Raw genomic sequence first — 19,133 nt, 5'->3', positions numbered from 1 at the left:
AGTCAGAACTTCTCAATCAAAATTGCGTGTGCGGAGTATTCTCAGTGCACACTCCGTGTCCACCAGGGTGTAATGTGCATAGAGATGTGCTCATAATGCTGTTTCTGCAGCCCCCAGAAAGCAGTGTGTGGACACCCTCGAAGTACACTGCAAAATATTTAGCACTCAAAATTTTGAATCCATAGTTCCAACTGGGTACTGAAGAATATCCTTGTAGAGAGAATATGTCCTCTGTGTTTTCTTAAGTAGGCAATCTGGACACCATACATTGTCTTTGGATTTGAGGCGGATCGCTTGGGGGGAGGGGCAGTTGCATGTTTCTCATATTTCGCTTCTGGAAAATAAAAGTAACTTTAGATGTGATTTATGTCAGTGGAGTAGGAGTTTTTACATCTACCATATATTGGAATATGTACTACGGAATAGCTAACCATTTTCGTACCGGGCATAATAGTGTTGCCGTAATTAACTTTAACACGATACACAAGCCACAGCTGAGGTAGCTATGCTAGTGAATGCACGACCAGAAAATACTATAAATATCTTTCCTTTTATGCCTCAGATCCTATTCTTCAACTGTTGGAACCAAAAATACACACACCAACATTTCACCCATGCTGTCACTTATTCACACAGAATACCATTAGATCTCTCGTTGCTCTCTGCTTATAGGAGGGTAAATAGAGGCACAGCACCCAGTATGAGGAACGGCAGAGTTACGTCCTGGGAAAAGTGCTAACTACACGTGGACTACTTGTCATTGCTCCCAGAAAAAGCTTGAGGGAGCTGAAGGAAAAAAACACATGCATCTAGCTGGGGGGGGGGGGGGGGAGGGGGGCATAGAAAGCTATTTTAAACCTGTGGAATTATCACTATGGCCTCTCTAAGATAGGAATTCCACCCTGAATCAGATCAAGGGTGGACCTGTTCCCTGGATCCATGGAGCACCATGTGGGGAGGGTGATGGGCCCCTGCATTTCCCTACTGAGGCGACCCACTTCTTTATAGACTCACCTTGGAGATGCACACCTGTTGCATGCGGTGACGGACGCTTCCTTTGAAAGGTCCTCAAGTTCCCCACTCCTGAGGTCTAAGAAACCCTCAGATTCTATAATGACAAGTGGCAGTGGACAAGCTCGTGTAGATCTTCACAGATTTCAAGGCCTCCAGGAATTTTGTTTCATAGGAGAAGGAGAAAGGGAAAGGGAACCAAAGTGTTAGAGTTCTGTTGCGAGAAAATGCGTGAGTAATGGAGAGCAAGAATGTGTCTGAAGATGATACACTTGTCCTACACTGGCTTTACCTCAAGGGCAATCCCTGTAGACATAGGCAAGAGAAAACACACACATGCACACACACACACAAAAGTGGTTTAAGAGTGAATTCACTAACATATTGGTACGATATTGAAAGCACCAAACTGCATTGCATGAAAATGTGAAAGACAAGATCCACGTAAAGAATATTGTTGAAATATGAAGGACAGGGATCCCTGGGTGGCGCAGCGGTTTGGCGCCTGCCTTTGGCCCAGGGCGCGATCCTGGAGACCCGGGATCGAATCCCACATCAGGCTCCCAGTGCATGGAGCCTGCTTCTCCCTCTGCCTGTGTCTCTGCCTCTCTCTCTCTCTCTCTCTGTGACTATCATAAAATAAAAAAATAAAAAAAAAAAAAAAAGAAATATGAAGGACAGTGGCCTGGGCTGTGAGCAGGTCGCCATGTAAGGCAGAAAACCAACCACGAGCTGGCCAAGGAGAAGTGTTTCCTTTCTTTGAATTTCTTCTTTCCTCCGCTGGCCACTCTCTCAAAGTAACTCTGACCTCTGAGTCCTCTTCCTCATTTCTTCATTTGCTCGTCCATCTGAATGCCTCCTAGGGGCCGGGAGGCCTGCTGGCTGGGGGGGCTCAGGCCATGTTGGAACCGAATACCCTCTGCCTTTGAGAGAACGCACGGTCAAGGAGGAGAGTCTTCTTTCTTTTAATTTTATTTTTATTTTATTTTTTTACTTGAGTTCATTTTGCCAACATATAGCATAACACCCAGTGCTCATCCCATCCAGTGTCCCCCTCAGTGCCCATCACCCAGTCACCCCCACCACCCACCCACCTCCCTTTCCACCACCCCTTGTTCATCTCCCAGAGTTAGGAGCCGGAGGAGAGTCTTCTCTTTCAGGCGCGATACTACTTTTATCATTGGATCTATACCACCCACCGTGATGGTGAGGACATTTGTAAGCTAGAATTCGCATAAATTTTCTGGTACTTGTCAGCTGTTCCTGTCTCTAAAATACGCCAGGGAAACCTGCTAGAGTAACTCCATTGTATCCTAGAGGATTAGCACTGAAACCAGTTTTTATAAATAGCCCAGAGGACCTTCCTCTCTGTTAGACTCCGTCCCCCCAAGTGTCTTCCATAGGCCAGCGAAGCACGCAGATTCATCCTGCTTTACAGAACTCGCTGTCCCTGGGGAGACATGTCCCCCCTGGAGATTAGGGGGGAACATGCTAGAAGTCCTGCCCTAGGGGTGAGCAGAAAGTGCCAGGGGGGTGCGGTGAAAGACAGCTTTGCTGGCCATGGGCAGCGTGGTCAAGAAACATGATTAAAAACCGTTGTGTCCGGGGCAGCCCGGGTGGCTCAGCGGTTTAGCGCCGCCTTCAGGGCCTGATCCTGGAGACCTGGGATCGAGTCCCATGTCAGGCTCCCTGCGTGGAGCCTGTTTCTTCCTCTGCCTGTGTCTCTGCCTCTCTCTCTGTGTCTCTCATGAATAGATAAATAAAATCTTAAAAAAAAAAAAATTAAGGGATGCCCTTTGGCCTGAGTACAAATTTAAATGGGTCTTCTCCCGTTCTCATAATTTTGCTGAGACCCCAAAGCTGAAAAGGGATAAGATGTCCAAGCTATGACAAACAGAGCAACAAAGTCCAGCTACACGGTGGCCAATGAGACCTTTCCTTATCTGCCGTTACCGCCGAAGTGCAATAAAAGTCCAGAAACCAACGGATGGGGGAAATTCTTCAGAAGCTGTGTAAGAGAAGCAGGCTTTATGGTTCTTGGTCCCCCTCTGTGTTAGGTTTCTGGGGCTCAGGTGTCAGAGTAGCACACAACTGGCTGATGTAAACAATGATTTCAGTCTGGAGACCAGAAGCCAGAAATTAAAGTGTCACAGGGTCGGGTCCAGAAATCCAAGTGTCACAAGGTCGGGTCCCTCTGAGGACTGGGAGGCACAGTCCTTTCCAGTCTCTCTACCTGGCTCGTCCATTTCCACCTGCACCCTGAGCTTCCCCCACTTCACCTTTTCTCCTGTGTGTCTGTCTCTGTTCCAAACTTCCCTTTCTTATAAGAGCATCACATCAGTCAACTCAAAGTAGAACCCACCAGAGCAACTGTCTCCTTTCTCAAAGTCCTCATCTCCAAATACAGACTCATCTTGAAGTCCTCGAGATTAGGACACAAATGTGTGAATTGGGGGCAAACCCAATTCAAGTCTCAACACTCCAGTTTTCTGGCTCCTAAAAATTCATGTCCTTTATGCAAAACACACGCATCCTGTCCCAACATCTCCAAAGTCCTAGCCTGCCCCAGCATCATCGGTAAATCCAAACCCTATCTAAATATCATCTAGATCAGGGAAGGGTGACATTCGAGGCAAACTCCTTTCCAGTTGCAAAACCATGAAACTAGACAAGTTATCTGCTTCCACAGTACGATGATGGGACAGGCAAGGACAGACCTTCTCCCACTCTGGAGGGGAGAAATCCGAAGGGAAGAAGGGGTCAGGGTTGGAAACATAGGACCAATTCTGTTCAGTTTAAGGCTGGACAACAGTCCTCTCGGGCTTGATGCTCTGCCCTTGGGCCAACTGAGGCAGCACCTTCATCTTCCCTTCACCAGACTTCACCCCATCTAGGAGCAAAGGCTCCCAACCCCGAGCTGCGGGGTCTCAGCCTGCCAGAGGCTGAGGCACCTGGCTCCCACCTGGAGAAGCCAGGCCCGGCCTTCCTGGGCTGCCCAGCAGAGTGAGTGGGCCGGGTGCTCCCAGAACCTCCTCCGGCGGGAGCTCCAGGAATTTCTAGGAATCAGAGGACTTGGAGGGAGAAGGCTGGAAGTGCGCTCACTCCTGAGCAGAACGGGCACTCAGGACTGGAGAGGAAGGCTGAAGCCCTCTACAGGAAGGGGGGCTGTGGACTTGCCCCTGTGCACGTTTGCTTCTGCTCATGCTATTTCTTGTCCCTGCTTGGTTATTTAGAATTTAGGAACTGCTGGTGCTGCACACAGCTCTGCCTGTACTGAAAGGGCGGTCCGGCTAATAAAACTGTCTTGGCAAAAAGCAGTGAAGATCTGTACTACTTTGACCATAAGAAGATGCAACAGAGACAGAGAGAGGGAAATAGTGAGATTGGGGGGGGGGGGGGAGAAGGAGAGAGGAGGAGAGAGAGGGGAGAGAGGGAGGGAGCTGGGGGGTGGGGAGAGGGAGAACAAAGGGGGGCTGGGTCCAGCATGGGCCCCAGAAGAAAAGAGCAGCAGGTTCTGAAGCTCAGGCGTCAATGGAGGAAAGCCTTGGGGGAGCGCGGGGCTCATGTAGGAAAGGTAGAGAAGCAGCCCCGGCCACAGCTCATGGCTGAGTCAGAAGGAGTCCTTCCTAGGACGTTGCCTCATCGCAGGCTGAGGGGAAGGGGAGCTACATCTGACATCTCTGGGGACCACCTTCTCGGCCAGGCTCATCCGTAGGCACCTTCCCCCTGCAGTTGTACCAACCTCACCCCCCAAATCTACAGGACACCCACACGCTCCTGGGTGCCTCACCTTGGGGGATATCACCAAAAGTAATGATGCTGTCATTACCCTGGATGAACATGTTTTCTCTAAGAAGAAATTAAGATGGGGGGCTGGGGTGGCTCCGTCTGTCAAGGGACAATGCCAGTTTCAGCTCAGGGCCCTGGGATTGATCCCTGCATCAGGCTCTGTAGTCAGCAGCGAGTTTGCTTGCCCTCTGTTCCTCCCCCCACCCCACTCATGCTGTCTCTCTCTCTCTCTCTCTCTCTCTCAAATAAATAAGTCTTTTTAAAAAGGAAGAGATTAAGATACATCAGTAGCTATGTGTAGAGAAGTCAGATTTGGTGGATTTTTACATTGTACTTCCGAAACTGGCTATCAGTTCCTTTCTACTTTACATTCTTATAAGCATGCTTACACATATGCTCACAATCACACGTCCTCTTCTTGACTGTGTGAGATGAAGGTACTGATAGAAAACAGGAGCAGAGCCTCCAGGGGAAGTGGCCTCCTCAGCCCTGAGGAGGGAGGACAGGTGTCATCCCCTGCCCTCCCTACACACTGCCAGCTGAGGAAGTGCACACAGCATTTTTTGGAGCATGTCTGTCTCTCATTCATTCAGATGGCAAAGGGTTGATGTGTAACAGGCAGGAACCGTCTCTCCAGCCCACCTCACTGGCTGCCCCTCCGCTGGGGCACAAGGTAGGGGGGCCGCAGGTGGCACTGTGCAGAAAGTCAGCGGGCTGCTTAGGAGGATGGCCAACCGGGGCTTTAGGAAACGGTTATTTACCTTTTTAATAAATAATAATGAGGATAATGATAATCATAAATCCCTGGGTGTCCGGTCAACAAACAAAAGCCTTTTCTAGAGCAGCTTCTCACCAAAAAGAAAAGGGGGGGAAAAAAAAAAGATTGAAGCTGATTAATGTAAGTGTAACAAAAATAAATTTTGTTTCAATTGCAAAAGCAATTGCCTTCTAACAAACGCAGGGCTAATGGGACCAGTGTGAACATGTGAAACAGCTTTATCTGGAGCCACAAATATCCCTCCTGTAACTAGCTGGGCTTCACTTGTGTGTAGTGTGCGCGTCCAGGGTCATGATGTAAAAATGTATTTCATATGGCAGGTCACGGTCATAAGTTTGAAAGCCACTGCTCTGTGCTGCACAGCCCTTGTGCCCCTTTGTGTTTTTATTAATTGTGAGAGAGATAAAGCTGGAGAGGCAGAAAGCGTAGAAGCATGCTTTGCCTACATTGCAGAGGGCAGCGGATTTTGCTCCAGCGTGAAGGGCTCCCTTGAACATGAACCCATAGAGTCCGAAGAGCCAGGCTGCACGCTGGGGCAAAGAGTCTGATGGGGGTACAGGACCTGGGAAACCAGCTCAGGGTCTGTGGTGAAAATTCTGATAGTCTTGAGAAGAGCCTAAGTACCTGCAGCGATAGTAGAAACCAGCAGGGAATCCTGGGGTGACTCAGGTGGGGGACTTGCTGGAGCTCCCCGGGGTGTGTGAACAAATAGGCATATTCACTCACCGGACATTTATGGAGCCGCTCCCTACCGCGTGCCAGGAACTGCTAGAGGCGTTGGACAAAGAAAGGTTAAAATAATAGCAACAGCAATCCCATGTGTGGGCATCTCATGATGTACAGGTGGCATTCTGAGCACTGGAGGATGAGGGCGCAGGTGCTGGCCAGGCCGCCGAGTGCCGGCAGCTCTCGGGCATCGCTGCTGGAATGCAAAATGGGGTGCCGCCACATGGGAAGGGAGTTCCTTGGTTTCTTACAAAATTAAATATACTCGTACCATGGGATCCAGCAATTGTGCTCCTTGGTATTTACCCAAGGAATTGAACACCTAGGTTCGCAGGAGAAAAAATTCATATGGTCATTTATCGCCGCTTTATTCATAATTGCCAAAACTTGGAGGCAACCAAGATGCCCTCTGGTAGGTGAGCGGATAAATACGCTGTGGTCCGCCCAAAGGGATGTTACTCAGCACACGCACAGAAGTGAGCTGTCAAGCCATGAAAAGACCTCGAGGAACCTTCAGTACATATTTCTAAGTGAACGAAGCTAATCTGAAAAGGCTACACACTGCGTGGCTCAAACTATAAGGCAGCCTGGACAAGACAATAACAGCTATGGAGACAATAGAAAGATCAGGGGTTGTTGGAGGTGGGGGCAGTAGGGAGGGGTGATTTTTAGGGGGAGCACAAATGATATTTAGAGCAGTGCAACTCTTCTGCATTTTGTGATAATGGTAAATGCGTATCATTATCCCTTTGTCAAAACCCATGGAGTGTACAACACCGAGAGTGAGCCACAGTGTAGACTATAAGCTGTGGGTGATTATGATGAGTCAATGTAGGGTCACAAATTTTCACTAATTTAGCATTCTGGTAGGTTGTGTCCACAGTGGGGCAGGCCGTGCGTGCATGGGGACTGGGGATTTATGGGACTTCTCTGTACTTTCCACCCAATTTTGCTGTGTACCTGAAACTACTGTAAAAAATAAAGTCTTTAAAAAAAATACATAGCTCATGTGAATAACAGAGACAAAACATGAATTTTGGAGGCAGTAGGTTTGAGTGATTCTTTTGTTTTTATTAAAGGTCAAGGGCTACGTGATGAGATCCACTAAAAAATATGAGGGAGGGAGGAAAGAAAGAATATGGGAAGGAAGGAAAGAAAGAAGGAAGGAAGGAAGGAAGGAAGGAAGGAAGGAAGGAAGGAAGGAAGGAAGGAAACGAATGGATGGATGGATGGATGGATGGATGGACGGACACCGGAATTGGCATTTTCAGTCCAAGGTAAACTATTTCAGAGTCTTAGAACACCCAAGCCTCTGTTATTCAAACTTCAATAATGTCTCATTAATAGACGAAATCAGTGGGGTTTAACCAACATTGTTTAAGAAATGGAATAGAAAGTAGTCTGAATTACACTTAATAAGAAGAGATATTCACTTGTGACCTTTGGTTTCTGCTTCATATGTGTATTGCTTGCGTGCTCATCATGATGTAAAATCATGTTTTATTTTTTTTATTTTAAATTTTTTAAATCTTTATTTATTTATAATAGTCACAGAGAGAGAGAGGCAGAGACCCAGGCAGAGGGAGAAGCAGGCTCCATGCACCAGGAGCCCGACGTGGGGACTCGATCCCGGGTCTCCAGGATCGTGCCCTGGGCCAAAGGCAGGCGCCAAACCGCTGCGCCACCCAGGGATCCCTAAAATCATGTTTTAAAAGTTTCAGGGTCAGGGGCAGCCCTGGTGGCCCAGCAGTTTAGCACCTGCCTTCAGCCCGGGGTGTGATCCTGGAGACCCGGGATCGAGTCCCACATCAGGCTCCCTGTATGGAGCCTGCTTCTCCCTCTGCCTGTGTCTCTGCCCCTCTTTCTCTCTCTATCTCAAATAAATAAATACATACATACATAAAAGTTTCAGGGACCCTGCCCTGGGCCCTCAGCTGTGCATTAATGCAGCATACCCTCTGGCCGGGCAATTGAGAGAATAAACGAGTGACAACATCAACAAGACTATTTTAGCAACTTTAAAGCGCGCGCTGATGAACCCAACAGGTAGTGACAGTCGTTGGCAGCCTGTGTGTCGAGGGGAGGCGCAGCAGCAGGTGCTTAGTAAGCCCTCTCAGTATTGCACTTGTGTTTAAATGCAATGCAGGAGGTCAATATGCAAAGACCAGGAGGATAGAAAGTTCTAGGTGGCTAGAATAAAACATCAAGGCCCTAAAGCACTGTGGGAACAACAGGGTAAAGTGGGATCTGGAGAGTCAGGTGCGTTCAGTTTAAACCCGTTACCACGTGGGAAGATACAGAGAAGGAGGACCCCAGGTAGGCAGGAGATCTACAGATCAAACCCCGGGTCCAGGTCTGAGGCGGAGGTAGGCAGAGAGGGGCGGCCGGACTGCGAGTGGAGGCGCTCATTTCGGGAGAGCCGACCAAGAGAGAAGACGAGAAAGAACCGTCCTGCGGGCCAGCGTCTCAGGCGCGGAGCAGTGCGTGTGGTCAGAGCTCATCCAAGACTGGTAAATTCAATTTAATGAGTCAAGTATTTACCCCGTGATATTTTTAGTGCATTATTGGCTTAGCAAAAACGTTTCCTGTTCAGAGGGGAAAGGAACATTTCATATGTATCCTGACGGTGTTTTCCTAATTTTGAGAGACTTCTAGAATATCTTACCCTCCTTCCATAATAGTTCTTTAAGTGAAGGGTCTTCTTTGTAAAGATCATTGGTAAGAGACAATAATAACCATAGAAATAGTCAGCTGGGGCTCTGCCCAAATGTAAATCTTCAGACTCTGAGCATGAATTATATCTGCAACAATGTTTACGATTAGGTATCTTGCTTACAAATACAGAAGTATTCACACATATATGAAAGGTATACTGGCTATAAAAAAAGATGACCCCTAGGCCTAGCCCTGATACACATTCAGTGGTTTTAAAAATAGCAGATGAGTTTCCGTTTTACTAAATTAGACTTTCAGGAGGCATGTGTATCCTTTCCGAGGGCCACATTTTCCATTTGTTAGCCTAAAACTCCTTTAAATACTAGGTTACTAATGATGTTGCAAACATGTATTTTTTTTTTTAATACTGTTCCCATGAGAAGCCTGCAGGTCTCAAACACCCCTCCTCCCACTTCCTTATTTTAAAACTTTTCCTTAGAAAGGAAAAGAAAGACAGACAGAAAAAGTATACAGATGAGTTATTTAGTTGTCTTTTCCCTCCACCTCCCCTCCCAATCCTCAATAAATTCTGGAACATGGAATAGGTATGGTAAGATCATGTTACAAAATAGCAATCTAGGTAATCCTCTCTGAAAGTTCTTACCTTGTCTATGGAATACAAGGAGGAATCTGCTCCAGGACATTCCTTACAAGCCTCCATGCCTGCTCGACCTCCTCCCGTCCCTGCCCTGCGTTGACTGAAAGACCCCTGGAGTCGCCACAGTGACCTCCCATCATCCCCGCCTGCCCCCTCACAACTAATAAACAACCCGGATTGGCTGGCTTTCTCTTCTCCAAAGATGACCCATCTTTCTCAGAACAGAAGTTGCGCTTCTTATCTGAAAGGGTAAATATTAACTTCTATTTCCTCCCAGAAGATCATAGCACTAGAAGAAGAAACTCATTCTTTTCCAGCTTTATATTGCACTCCCCTAATTCTCATTCTAAAGTCACACGTGACTTTTTGCTTACGGAGTGAAAAAGGCAAATAAATATTGAATTGGCTGTAGATTTTTTCAAAAACGCATTCTCTCTCGAAGTCTGAAATACGAGATGCCCTCATAGTTTGCATGAAAATAATGCAACCGAGCTAAATTCTCTCAAGCCTTCTGGCTAGAGTATGCATCTGTCCCTGGGTGTTGGGGGAAGAGCAGCGTGGAGCCACCCATTCCACCCACCCACTCCCCTGCGGCGTGCCCAGGGGCCGGAATGGCCGGGAAATGTGTGAGCTGAGCCAGGAACGCGATTCAGGGCTTGCCTTGTGGGAGCCAATATGAATTGTCACACACCGCCTCTGGTTTCATACCTCTCCAGACTTCAGGTCACCCGGTATGCGTGGCTGCAGATTCCTCTGGTTCCGAGGGCTCTAAAAAAAAAAAATAAATAATAATAATAATAATAATAATAATAATAATAATAATAATAAATAAATAAATTGCCAGCACGACCGACCTGAATATCACAAGTGCAGGATGCGGTGTTTTTCTTTAGGATGCTTAAGGAGGGGGAGGGTACCGCGATGGTGGAGTATGGATCACACATACCACGGTCTGTGAAACATGCGAAAACGTGGTACCATTTCACGTTATTGAAGACATCAGAAAACTGCAAGGCTTGGGTGCTGCAGTATTATTTGCAGGGAGGGCACCTGAAAGGAGGAGGGCTGGGGTCCCGTAACTAGTCCTAAGCGGCTGACTCCTCTCGTGAAACACTCTGGGCAGTTATCTTGGGAATCGCTCAAAGTTGCCAGCTCCCCGGCGCTGGAGGGTGTGAAGCCAGTGATGACGACAGACAATGCATAGGAAGCGGCGGGTTGCTTTTTCATTCCCCCCCCACCCCCACCCATAATATCCGCGGATGGGGGAAGAGCGACTAAATAAAGAAACACAAAGAAAACAAAAACAAAAGCAAAAACAAAAACAAAAACGGGTTTCCAAGTAGCCCAGCAGGACCGACCGGGGTTTGGGGGCTGCTTTACAGAAGCGGGCCCGACCTGGGGGTCGCCGTCCCGGAGCGGCCGGTCCCACCTCTGCACGCACGCGGGCGCCCCTCGGCTCCGAAGTTGGGATGCGCCTCGTTTTCTCTTCCGTCCGGGTCGTTTCGCTTAAAACAGCGCGCGCCCCGGGAGGCGTGCGGGCTCCTCGCTAGAGGGTCGGGAGGGAGGACGCCGGGGACCGAGAGAGGGGGAGGGGACAAAGAGGGGGACGCGGGGCGCGGGGGGAGGGGAGGGGAGGGGGAGGGCGCGGGGCGGGCGCGGGGGCGGGGCCGCGCCGGAGCTCGCGGGGCCCGGGACCCGGTTTAGAACCTGCCTCCGGAGTGGCCAGATTGAACGCGAGGACCCGGCCCCAGCCAAACCCCCAGACCGTTACTCCGGCCTCCGCCTGGGGCGGGACGCGCGCGGCCCCGGCGCCTCCGAGGATGGAAAACCTGCGGAGCAAAGGGGACAAAACAGAAAATGCAGACGGGGGGTGGGGGCGGGGGCGGGGGGAGAAGGAAGCCGCGCGGGCTTTATATGGCTTTCTTTGCCTTAGAAAAAAAGGGAGAAAGGGAAAAGGAGGAGAGACCGAGGGGGAGAGCGAGGAGCGAGCCCACGTGCCCGGGAGGCGTTGTGTTAAAGCGCCACCTTCCGTCGACCCGGGCGCGGCGGGCTCCCCGGGCGGGCTCGGGCGCGCGCGGCTCCGGGAAGCAGCTGCACCCACCGGGGGCGCGCCGGGCCGCACCCGCCCGCACCCGCCCGCCCCGCCCGCCCCGCCGCGCGCGCCCGAGCCCGAGCCCGAGCCTGAGCCTGTGCACCCGGACAGCGAGCGCGCCAGGTCCGCGGCTCCGGGGGACCCCGGCACAAAGGGGGTGCGGGCCCCGGCCCGGACTGGCCCGGTTCGCCGCGGCTCGCGAGCATCCCGGGGAGAGGCGCATCTGTGCACGCACGCGGGTGTTTTTTTTTTTGTTTTTTTTTTTTTTTTTTAAATAACATATCTCCAGACGTGCCTCCCCCTTCTCCCCCACCCCCCATCTTTGCAAAGCAGCCCCGAGGGCGGGGGGGTAGGGGGCGTGGCCGAGGAGTTAATAAAGGGAGATGGGCGGAGCCGGCCCGCAGCCATTGGCTGGCCCGGGGAGTGATGTCACCCATATGACACCCTGATAACTAGTTGGGAGAGAGCCCTCAACTTTTTGCAGAAGGAGCGCGCGCGCCTGGGAGTGCTCGGGGTCCGGCGCTTGCGGCGGGAGCCACCAGCCGAGCAGAGAGGGAGAGAGAGAGAGAAAGAGAGAGAGAGACACACACAGAGGGGTCCCGGGCTGCTCCGACCGCCGCCGCCGCCGCCGCCGCCGCCGCCTCTCCGGTCGCGGCCGCAGCTTCCCGCGCGCGGGCGGCCGCCGCCGCCGCCGCCGCCGCCGCCGCCGCCGCAGCCGCTGTGTGCAGCCTGGAAGGGGGGGCGGGGGGGAGGGGGGGAGCCGCGGACGCGGGGTACCGAGGACTTTGCAACTTGCCCGGGAAGGTGGAGGGGCGAGAGGGGGAGGGGGACCTCCGCACGAGACCGAGCGGCCCGGGTTGGAGCGCCCAGCCCCGCGGCGGATCATGGTGCAGCAGGCGGAGAGCTTGGAAGCGGAGAGCAACCTGCCCCGGGAGGCGCTGGACACGGAGGAGGGCGAATTCATGGCTTGCAGCCCGGTGGCCCTGGACGAGAGCGACCCGGACTGGTGCAAGACGGCGTCGGGCCACATCAAGCGGCCGATGAACGCGTTCATGGTGTGGTCCAAGATCGAGCGCAGGAAGATCATGGAGCAGTCCCCGGACATGCACAACGCCGAGATCTCCAAGAGGCTGGGCAAGCGGTGGAAAATGCTCAAGGACAGCGAGAAGATCCCGTTCATCCGGGAGGCGGAGCGGCTGCGGCTCAAGCACATGGCCGACTACCCCGACTACAAGTACCGGCCCCGGAAAAAGCCCAAGATGGACCCGTCGGCGAAGCCCAGCGCCGGCCAGAGCCCCGAGAAGAGCGCGGCGGGCGGCGGCGGCGGCGGCGGCGGCGGCGGCGGGGGCGGCGCGGGCGCGGGCGCGGGCGGCGGCGGCGGCGCGGGCGGCGCCAAGACCTCCAAGGGCTCCGGCAAGAAGTGCGGCAAGCCCAAGGCCCCCGCGGCCCCCGCGGCCCCCGCGGCCGGCGGCGCCAAGGCGGGCGCGGGCGCGGGCGCGGGCGCGGGCGCGGGCAAGGCGGCGCAGCCCGGGGAGCTGGGCGGCGCGGCCGACGAGTACGTGCTGGGCGCCCTGCGCGTGGGCGGCGCGGGCGGCGGGGGCGCGGGCAAGACGGTCAAGTGCGTGTTCCTGGACGAGGACGACGAGGACGACGAGGACGACGACGAGCTGCAGCTGCGCATCAAGCAGGAGGCGGACGAGGACGACGACGAGCCGCCGCACCAGCAGCTCCTGCAGCCGCCGGGCCAGCAGGCGCCGCCGCTGCTCAGACGCTACAACGTCGCCAAGGTGCCGGCCAGCCCCACGCTGAGCAGCGCCGCCGAGTCCCCCGAGGGCGCGAGCCTGTACGACGAGGTGCGGGCCGGCGCGGCGGGGGGCGCGGGCGCGGGCGCGGGGGGCGGCAGCCGCCTCTACTACAGCTTCAAGAACATCACCAAGCAGCACCCGCCGCCGCTCGCGCAGCCCGCGCTGTCGCCCGCGTCCTCGCGCTCCGTGTCCACCTCGTCGTCGTCGTCCTCGTCCGGCGGCGGCGGCGGCCCGGGCAGCAGCGGAGGCGGCGGCGGCGGCGGCGGCGGCGGCAGCAGCAGCAGCAGCAGCAGCAGCGGCGGCGAGGACGCCGACGACCTCATGTTCGACCTGAGCTTGAATTTCTCCCAGGGCGCGCACAGCGCGGGCGAGCAGCAGCTGGGGGGCGGCGCGGCGGCCGGGAACCTGTCCCTGTCTCTGGTGGATAAGGATTTGGATTCGTTCAGCGAGGGCAGCCTGGGCTCCCACTTCGAGTTCCCCGACTACTGCACGCCCGAGCTCAGCGAGATGATCGCGGGGGACTGGCTGGAGGCGAACTTCTCCGACCTGGTGTTCACGTATTGAGCGGGGCCGCCCCCGGCTTCTCGCTCCTTCTCTCCGCGGGGTGCAGAGCGGGGCTCCTCGGGAGGAAGTCGTGGTGGTGGCGATGATGATGATGATGATGATGATGATGATGGTGGTGTCGATGATGGTGTCGATGATGGTGGTGGTGGTGGTAGGGTGGAGGGGAGACCAGAAGATGCTGATCTTGATATGATGTCGTGACACAAAGAAATTGGAAAACGATGATGGAAATTTCGGTGGAGTTAAAAGTGAAATGAGTAGTTTTAAAACATTTTTCCTGTCCTTTTTTTTTTTTTTTTTTTTCTTTTTTTCTTTTTTTTTTGCTCCCCTCCCTTCCCTTATCGTGTCTCAAGGTAGTTGCATACCTAGTCTGGAGTTGTGATTCCCCATCCCCCCACCCCCCCACCCCTCCCCAAATGTGTTTTTGTAATTACTATTTCTTTTTCCTGAAATTCGTGATTGCAACAAAGGCGGAGGGGACAGGGCGGGGGAGGGGAGGGAGGACCCGCTCCGGAAGGCGCTGTTTGAAGCCTGTCGGTCTTTGAAGTCTGGAAGACGTCTGCAGAGGACCTTTTGGCAGCACAACCGTTACGCTAGGGAGTTGGTTGGAGATTCCTTTTTTTTTTTTTTTTTTTTTTCCCTTAAGAGATCTTAAAGAACTGGTGATTTTTTTTAAAAAAACAAACAAACACAAAAACAAAAAAGGGACCATTGCAACTTTTTTTATTTTATTTTATTTTTTTGGAGGGAGAAAACTGATGTCTTCTATGCATCCGATTCTTAACAAAACTGCAGGGAGCTTGAAAAAATGCAGACTGTACAAACGCTCACAAAAAAAAAAAAAAAAAACTGTGAACTGACTTAAGATCAGAGTTTACTTTTCAGATCAAATTGTTTATGGTTTTACAAATGTGATTTCTACTTGCCAACTTTTTTTTTGTAACTTGTTCCCTTATACCTCCTTGATTGAATACCAGACAGCCTAGACCTCAGTACAAAAGGTATTGAAACATTTTTGATACATAACAGACCTCAGTCTTTTTTAAAAATTAATATATTTTCAGGCGTATTTTTGTACAGTGAAAAGGGAACATTCTTGCTGTGTTTTTTCAGTAAGACTTTCAGGCACTTCTTCCCTTTTGATTTCTTTTTTTCCTCTGTTTTTTTTAGCATGCAAGTATGTTGGTACGTGATGTCCTGGTTTAAAAAGGATTAAAATTTTTAAATAATCCTTGCATCTAAAGGCCTTGTGGTTTAAAAAAAAAAAAAAGCAAACTTTTTTTTGTACAGCTATAGTAGAGATTTGTTCAATATTTGTAGGTAAAGATTTATTGAAAATGGTGATATAGACCTCAGAGCTGTTATCTTAGTTTAAAGATTGTATATGTACTGTACTATACTAGGACTTTATGTATCTCATACGCTGTGATATGTGGATGGGGCCCCAGATGGAAGGTTTGAAACTGGATTCTCGATTTTTAGCAAAAAAAAAAAGAAAAAAAAAAGAAAAAAAGGCACATAGTTTAAAAAGTTTCTCATTTTGTGCAATATAATCTAAATAAAGTACAGACCATCTGCATATTTTGTAGCAAATGGTGGCAAAGCAGACTCAATGCACTGTCGACATCATTGCCTGTTTTTTTTTTTTTTTTTTTTTTTTTGTGCTGGAAGTCTGTATCTTGACAATTTTAATAAATCAGCTGGAACTGATAGAAACTCGCATCGCCAATAGTCTCTATAGAAGTCAAACTGGAGGTCCTGGGGTCGCAGCGCAGTGGCGAGGCTGTTGTGTGCGCGGGCGGGAGGCGGGGGTCAGGCTGCGAAGCGTCGCAGAGGCAGGCCCGGGTCTTTCTCCTCCGCCTTCCGCGGCTACTTCTGGAAAAGGAGGGAGGAGGATCCTTTGCTTTCCGCCCTCCCTCCCCCCGTTTCCTCTCTCACCTCCTCCACCACTCCCCGTCCCTCCCCACCCTCCGGGCCGAGGGGTCGGGGTCCGGGGTCCGCGGGCGGTGCGCTCCGTGCGCCCGGCTGCGCCCCCGCTGCGCGTCGCGGTGACCGCCCTGGGCAGCCTGCGCTCGGGGCGCGCCGACCCCGCCGCTCGCCCTGGGGGGGGGGGGGGGCGCCGGCTCCGGGGGCGCATCCTTCCCCGGACCCCGCTCCCCGCTTCTCCGCGCGCGCCGAGGTGGACGCGGGGGCCGCGCGGCGAGAGGGCCGGGGTCGGGGGCGACGGGAGGGGCAGGGCGCCGCGCCGGGGGGCTCCGGGGGGCGCCGGGGGGCGCCGGGGGGCGCGGGGAGGGGGGCCTCGTGCTCGCCGGCGCCCGGTTGGCCCGGAACTCGGCCCCGGGAAGGCGGTTCGGCCTCCGGCTCTGCGCCTTCCCCGCCGCCTCCCCGGGGCGCTCCCCGGCCTCGGGGTGGGGCCCCCCGATCTCCCCGGGCCCCCCCGCCCCGCGCGCCCGACCCCTCCTGCCCCGGGGCCGCGCCCGCCCTGCGGCCCCACCTCCGGGCTGCGGCTGCGGCTGCGGCTGCGGCGCCCCGGGGGCGGAGGGGGGGGGGGCGGCTTTCGGCGGCTCCTTGACACTCCGAGCAGAGCCTCCACCGCCCCTCTTCTGACCTACTGACTTGATTTACCGAGGCCCGGCCTCCATGTTTCCCGAGATTTGGCGAGACCCGGTGCGGGCGGCCGCAGCCCTCCGGGAACGGCCAGGCCACGGGGCCCGCACCCTCCCTGCCTCCCCTCCCGCCTCCCGGGGCTCGCCCTCCCGGGCGCTGGAGCTGCGGCCTCCCCGGACCTCCCCCCGGACCTCTCCCCGGCCTCCCCTGCCCTCCCCCCGGCCTCCCCCGGCCTCCCCTGGCCTCCTTCCTACTTCCCCCGGCCTCCCCCTGCCTTCTCCTGCCTCCCCGGACCTCCCCCCGGACCTCTCTCCGGCCTCCCCTGCCCCCGTCTGCCTCCCCGGACCTCCCCCGGCCTCCTTCCTACCTCCCCAGGCCTCCCCCCGCCTCCCCCCGGCCTCCACCCCAGCCCCCAGCCCTGGGATGCGAAGCCAACCAGCTTTTGCTACAGAGGGACGGATTTCTGTGGCTTTTTCCTTTCGATGAACCATCTGATTTCAGTAGTACACTTGGGAAAAGAAAGGGCTGATGGTGTTAACAAGGTTCTCAGTTTGGAACTGGATTTCTGAAGTTGTTTACCTTCTTTTTTTGTTTTGTTTTTGTTTTTTTGTTTTTTGTTTTTTTTTCCTTTCAAAATGATAGACTAATGTAGTCATTGGTCGGACATTTATTTGAGCCACGAATAATTGAACCAGCGGTTTACAATTGACAGTTCTCTGTGCTGGTGGTTTTACGTGGCGGCCCTCTGCTGCAGTTCTGAAACTTGTTGAAAACACAAACCCATTTTTAAGACTGAGTCTATGTATTTTGAAAATCTGAAAACTTTGCATGTATTTTATGTTTTGATCATAGATGAATCTTGGGCTTTTTTTTTTTGTGGTGGTGAGGTAGAAACTTTAGGTAAATTAGTAACATAATTGGCCTCGGAATGGAAACAAATAGTCTTGATTTAATGATAATAATAATGATGATGATGATGATTTTAAAAAGGCTCTGTAGCTAAGTTCTTGAGAGTAAAATACAGGAAAAATAGGTGGTCAGCGATCTAAATTAAAAATCTGTTAGAACTCAGGACAGCGCTTGGATGCGCTTTTAACCATATTTAAGGCTGTTTTGATGAATGCATTGTGAAAATCATTCTTAATGAATCCTTTATTGAATGTCTAAAACATAATATAATACACAGGTATTCTTGCCACTGGATAGTCTTCAATAAAAGTTTAATTGCATTTTTTTTTTTTGTCTCTTAAGTAAGTCTTATTTTTAACTAAACATGGACAGAATATCTTAAAATGGTAACATGGGGGTGGGGGGTGGGCGCTGAGAGCGCCACAGCCTAGCCAGTGGGTATCCTGCTGTTTATAACTAGTTCACAGACTTTGATGATGGCATTTTGGTAAGATTTCCAACTTTAAGACCTAAACCAGCATTCTCTTATTAATTCTTTAAACTGTGGAAATAATCTTCCAGTTCTTACACTCCGAGATGCATCCCTTTTATTAAGAAAAAATAAATAACGCTAATAAAAGGCAGTGTATTTAAACTGTGCTTTGCAAATATTACGTATGTTATGAATGACTACAGTCACAGGGCAAATTATTTGTAGAATGATTATCCTTTAGCTAGAAGAAAATCATTACAACCCTTTTGGGCAGAGATGTTTCTTTGTAATGTTAATCGAGGGGAAGTGATTTAAATATGCATGCATATAGCAGTCAGGAGGATTTAGTTGTTTTTATGTTATTTTATTTTTAATTTTTGAAAAAGAGAAAGGCTCGAAAGGCAAAACTTTTAACCTTTCTCTTCTCTGGGAGTTGAAACCATCCTCATTTGCTATCGGTTATCGGTCCAGTAAAACAAATGCACATTTCTTTTTCACTTCAGAACTTAAGTGACTTTTGCCTAAGGAATCTGAGAAATAAAGCAAATAAGTTGCTCTATTTTAAAGTAGTCATTCAATATAAATATATTATATCAATCTTAACTTTTTTATTCTCTGGATGATTAATAATATGTATATTCTTACTTTTTCTTCCAATGGGCATATGTATCCTTGTGGACACTTTGGAGAGAGGTTTTCTTGGACTCTCCCCATTTATAGAATCTTTATACTCTTTTACCGCGTGGTCCCCTGCTTTTAACAGATTTCTGAGGCAAATATATTTGTGCTTTTTTTTTTTTTTAAATGTAGGATGACCAGCAAAAAATAGTTTACTGAGTTGTCGATTTTATCAGTAGATAAGAAACCTTCTTTATTACAGTTTCAGGGAAGATTTTTTCAGGATATTTCTCAGTTATTCTAAGGGCCAAATTTTATAAAATTTCCATTAGGAATGTCAGTTTCAAATACCCTTTGTATAGCCTAGGCCTGTGAGGGTACCGAGTCTGAGCCTTATGTAACCCAACACAGGAGTTCATGAGTTCCCAAAGTAACTGTCTCCATGCAAT

The 19,133-nt window shown here is 51.5% G+C and overlaps 1 protein-coding gene across 1 annotated transcript; it reads left to right on the top strand.

Moving 5' to 3' along the window:
* The first annotated feature begins 12,463 nt into the window (after positions 1-12,463).
* On the top strand, positions 12,464-15,702 carry SOX11 (SRY-box transcription factor 11). Its single transcript, XM_072771215.1, has 2 exons — positions 12,464-13,726; positions 13,793-15,702. The coding sequence occupies exons 1-2, from the start codon at positions 12,594-12,596 to the stop codon at positions 14,076-14,078; spliced, it is 1,419 nt and encodes a 472-aa protein (XP_072627316.1). The 5' UTR covers positions 12,464-12,593; the 3' UTR covers positions 14,079-15,702.
* Positions 15,703-19,133: the final 3,431 nt, after the last annotated feature.

This window comes from Canis lupus, chromosome 12 (assembly GCF_048164855.1).
Source record: "Canis lupus baileyi chromosome 12, mCanLup2.hap1, whole genome shotgun sequence".
In the NCBI taxonomy this organism is placed as follows: Eukaryota; Metazoa; Chordata; class Mammalia; order Carnivora; family Canidae; genus Canis; species Canis lupus.
The sequence above is the reverse complement of the archived record's forward strand: the minus strand, read 5'-3'. Positions and strand labels throughout refer to the sequence as shown.